General features: G+C 44.0%; 1 protein-coding gene across 1 annotated transcript in view; it reads right to left on the bottom strand.

The window, feature by feature from the left end:
* The window catches only part of RGL1 (ral guanine nucleotide dissociation stimulator like 1), a 289,687-nt gene that overhangs the window by 21,987 nt on the left and 263,544 nt on the right, over window positions 1-4,156 (bottom strand). The window contains exon 15 of the mRNA XM_007937674.1: window positions 2,585-2,771. Within this exon, the coding sequence (XP_007935865.1) occupies window positions 2,585-2,771 (187 nt within the window). The remainder of the gene's footprint in view (window positions 1-2,584; window positions 2,772-4,156) is intronic.

The raw sequence follows: 4,156 nt of genomic DNA, 5'->3' as shown, positions 1-4,156 counted from the left end.
ACAGTGTTTCTTTGCTATTCATAAGGTTTTCCCTGGCCAATTCTTTGAGAAGTGGATGGCCTCTTCCTTCTTCCTAGTCTGTCTCAGTCTGTAAGCTGGGCTGATACCTATGTACCATGTGCATCCCGCTGGGTTTGAAACACCAGTGGCTCAGCCTCAAAACTCACATCAACATGTCACCATGGTGGGACAAACTGACAGATAAGTTTGTCTCCCTGTTGGAAACCTGTCATACCACCCTTACCTGGGTCCCTGCGCCTGACTCCTCCTCTGTCCGGATTCCTGGGCCTTTTAATCCCCTTTCTCCCACTCTCCTACTCTGCTGCTTTGGGCGTGCCTGAGTTCCCTCTGCTCACCTGAATCCCTGTGGTGACTAATACAGAAGCTTAGTTTCCTGATTATCCAAAAACTCCAACTAATGAAGTTACTCTATTTCATTCCTACAGACTTCTTTTTCCTATGGCATAACTATATCATTAAATTCCACTATATGACATTTTTTAATTAAAGCATCAGCTAACTGATGTGACAATCTGATATGCAGGATCCTAACTGTGGTTCTCTAGTGGCATAGTGCCTAAAGCATTTGACTGCTAACTAGAAGGCTGGTGGTTCAAACCCACCAGACACTTCCTGGAAGAAAGGTTGGGCAATCTGCTTCCATAGTGATACTGCCTTGGAAACCCAAGGAGGGATCTCTATGAGGCACCTGACTCAATGGCAGTGGGTTTTTGTTTTTGTTTTTTTTAAACTGTGGTTCTATCACAATATAGCTCTGGTTACTTTCTAATCATTTGTATTTGTATTTGTGTGTGTGTGTGGGGGGGGGGGTTCCTGACTGAATCAACTTACACTCACTGCCATCAAGTTGGATCCAACTCATAGTGACCCCCTCCTTGGGTTTCTGAGCAACTTAGTAGCTCATATTTGAGACTTAACTGATGGTGGGTTATTTTAGTGACCTCAAGTACAGCCTGTGGGAAGGGAAGGTCAGTCACAGGATCTCAGAGTAGGAAGGGAGGTCATCATGGCCAAGCTATGTCTTGAGCAGGAATGTGGAGCTGGAACACAGGGTCTTTCTAGTTAATATCCAGGGATTCTGCAGCACAGGGACTACTTGCAATCAAGTCAACTACTCAACTTTAAACCTATAAAAATCTATGACTCTGCGAAAGGTTCATCCAAAGGATTAAAAAAAATATAACTGGTGCAAGAAATTAGAGAGTGAGTGTGATGAAGGGTAAGACAAAAAGGGACAACAGAACGAGGAGGAAACCACACCACATGGGGCGTCTGCATCGTTCTAAACGGGATGATCTGGATCTCAGCACATGTCCACCGCACCACCACAGAGTGTGACTGTGATGTGATTTCATCTTCCTCACAGGGCAGGGAGAAACCCCACAAAGATGTGGACAATACTTCAGTGGGCACTTTTAGATGTCTATCATCAGAGATGGAGCCTACAAGCATATTGTTGTTGTTGTTATGTGCCGCCCAGTCGGACCCAACTCATAGCAACCCCTCGTTGGGTTGCCGAGGCAGTATCACTACGGAAGTAGATTGCCCCGTGTTCCTTCTGAAGAGTGACTGGTGGGTTTGAACCACCAGCCTTCTGTTTAGCAGTCAAGTGCCTTAGGCACTAAGCTACCAGAGCTCCTCTACAAGCATAAGGACCTATCAAATGTGAATGGTGAGAGCATCACTCCAGATTCAGACAAAAATCATGAATACACATAAATAACCGTGGGGAAAGATTATGTCCCCAGCTTAGGAAGCAGGTCTTTTGAGAGAACAAACAGTCTGCAGTGGTTTGCAGAGCTTTTCCTTCAACATCTGGGCCCCTTGAATTTTAAAACAGAAATATGAGAAAACCAACTTGGACAGTGTTTGTGTCATCTCAGTCTGACGAGTCCTGAGTCGAGGCCCTTTGTAGATTGGCTACTTTATGACAAAGTCTCTTTAGGGCTCCCAGATGGATGCTGTTGCTTACAATGCTACTCTGTCAAACAACTCAGATGTCCATCTGCAGAGCGATAGATCCAAACAAAATGAAGTAACCCTAACAAATCTCTACCCCACTGGTCTAAGCATAAGTTAGGGGGACAGAAGTGACTATAGCAACTGTGGCTGACCAAAAACTCCCCAAGACAGTGCACATTCTAGTCATATCAAAGCTGACCCCTGAGCTAAGCCTCTTGACAAACTGATTGAAGCAGATGTATATAGAAGATTAAGACCCATCTTCTGTTTTCTTTTGTAGTTAACACACTGCCATCTCTGGCTTTTTGCTCCTTCCAGGCAAATTCCTCATCTCCTGACTACAATATAGCTCATGTGAGGTCACAATCTTTCAATTGCCTTTGGATGTGGGTATGGAAAATGCAGATGAATAAAGCAACATGCTCACTGCCTTTGGGCTTGTTTCTATAAGGAACAGGTCTTGGATTAAACTCTGCTTTCAACACGTCTTCCAAATAGACTTTTGAAATAGTGCAGAGCAATAGTTCTGAAAACAGACATTCCTTGAGTGACAAACACGGTCAGCTGCATTAGAAATTCAGAAAAGAGGTTAAGCATATACCTTTTTGGGGGGCTCATCAGGTGTGTCCATGGGAGTGATAGAGCCCTCTTCAGCCTCAGAGTGGTTAGACTCACAGGATGACACGCTGACAGAGTCCATGCTTTCGCCAGAGCTCCCGCTGGCGGTGGACTTGGGCTGCTCTTTGGTGGGAGTACTACTGGTGATAATGTCTGAGCCCAGAAACAGTCTGCAGGAAAGAGAATGCCAGGCATTTGGACTGTTACTAATCTGGAATCCGTGATTAAGCCAATATTTTTGTGTTGATTAAATCCTTGATGTTTTCTCAATCTTACGGGTCTTGTCATTGTTATTTTAGGAAAACATTTGCTTAAAAGTTTCTTAAAAACCTTGGTAAACATCATGTCCTAATAGGTTATTTCCAACCTCAAAGAACACACAGATTGTTTAGCTGCAAGAGGGAACATATTAATCTGAGTTCCTTCTAGATCAATGGTTCTCTGTTTTTAACAGTCTGTGGACCACTTTCCAAAAACCAAACCAAACTCACTGCCGTCGAGTCAGGTCCAACTCATAGCGACCCCTCCTTGGTTTTCCGAGGCAGTATCACTACAGAAGTAGATTGCCCAACCTTTCTTCCGAGGAGTGGCTGGTGGGTCTGAACCGCCAGCCTTCTGGTTAGCAGTCAAGTGCCTTAGGCACTACGCCATCAGAGCTCCCTTTAGCAGGATCAAAATATCATCACCCCACCTTTATCATGTCCCACCTAAAATGAACATCTTGAGACTGAAGAAGGCTGGCTTTGAATGAGAAATTAAGGAGAAAGACTTTCGTTTCCAACAATCTGGAAAACTACAGTAACCTGAAGCCCTCTACTATAAAACAACTGGATCAGTAATATAAACAATTCCTTTTAATGTTGAGTTTGCAAGATATTAAGGGAAATCCCTAACAGGCAGAAACAAAAAGAGAACTGAAAACTAGAAGCACGTGAGCTAATTCTGCAGCTGGTCTGGTCGGGGAGTAGGAGGTGCCAGTGTTAGTAAACTAGGGACATGGATTTTAACACGTACACAAGGACCCAAGGCTCCTGTTTATGGAGGGTGGAGAACCGGAACCAAAGCCCCTCATACACAGCTAGGACCCTCAAAGGGCTGCCCCTTCAGCAAAGAGATTGCTAGAAAAGTAGTACCCAATAGCACATGAAGACTATGTCTATCTTGACTTGGCCACAGGTGGAAGAAAAATGTCTTCCCTAAAATCATGTGTGACCAAATGCACTGACCCATGTCACTTTAGTTTTGTTTATTTCACTGTACATAAATTATATTTTAATGAAATGTACTTTAAAAAAAAAAAAATCATGTGTGACCTTGGCCTGTGCCTTATTCAGATATGAAGTTTGAATTTATGCTACCTATGGCATAGTGCCTAGGAGCTTTGAGGGTACAGTGCCTAAGGCTTTTGACTGCTAATGAGAAGGCTGGTGGTTTAAACAACTAGCCACTCCTCCTCGGAAGGAAGATTGAGCAATCCACTTCCGTAGTGATACCGCCTTAGAAACCCAAGGAGGGGTCGCTATGAGTCAAATCGACTTGACGGCAATGAGTTTGG

This window comes from Orycteropus afer, unplaced genomic scaffold (assembly GCF_000298275.1).
Source record: "Orycteropus afer afer isolate SDZICR_OR568_19922 unplaced genomic scaffold, OryAfe1.0 scaffold00043, whole genome shotgun sequence".
NCBI lineage: Eukaryota > Metazoa > Chordata > Mammalia > Tubulidentata > Orycteropodidae > Orycteropus > Orycteropus afer.
Note: the sequence above shows the minus strand (reverse complement) of the source record. Positions and strands in the feature narration are given on the sequence as shown.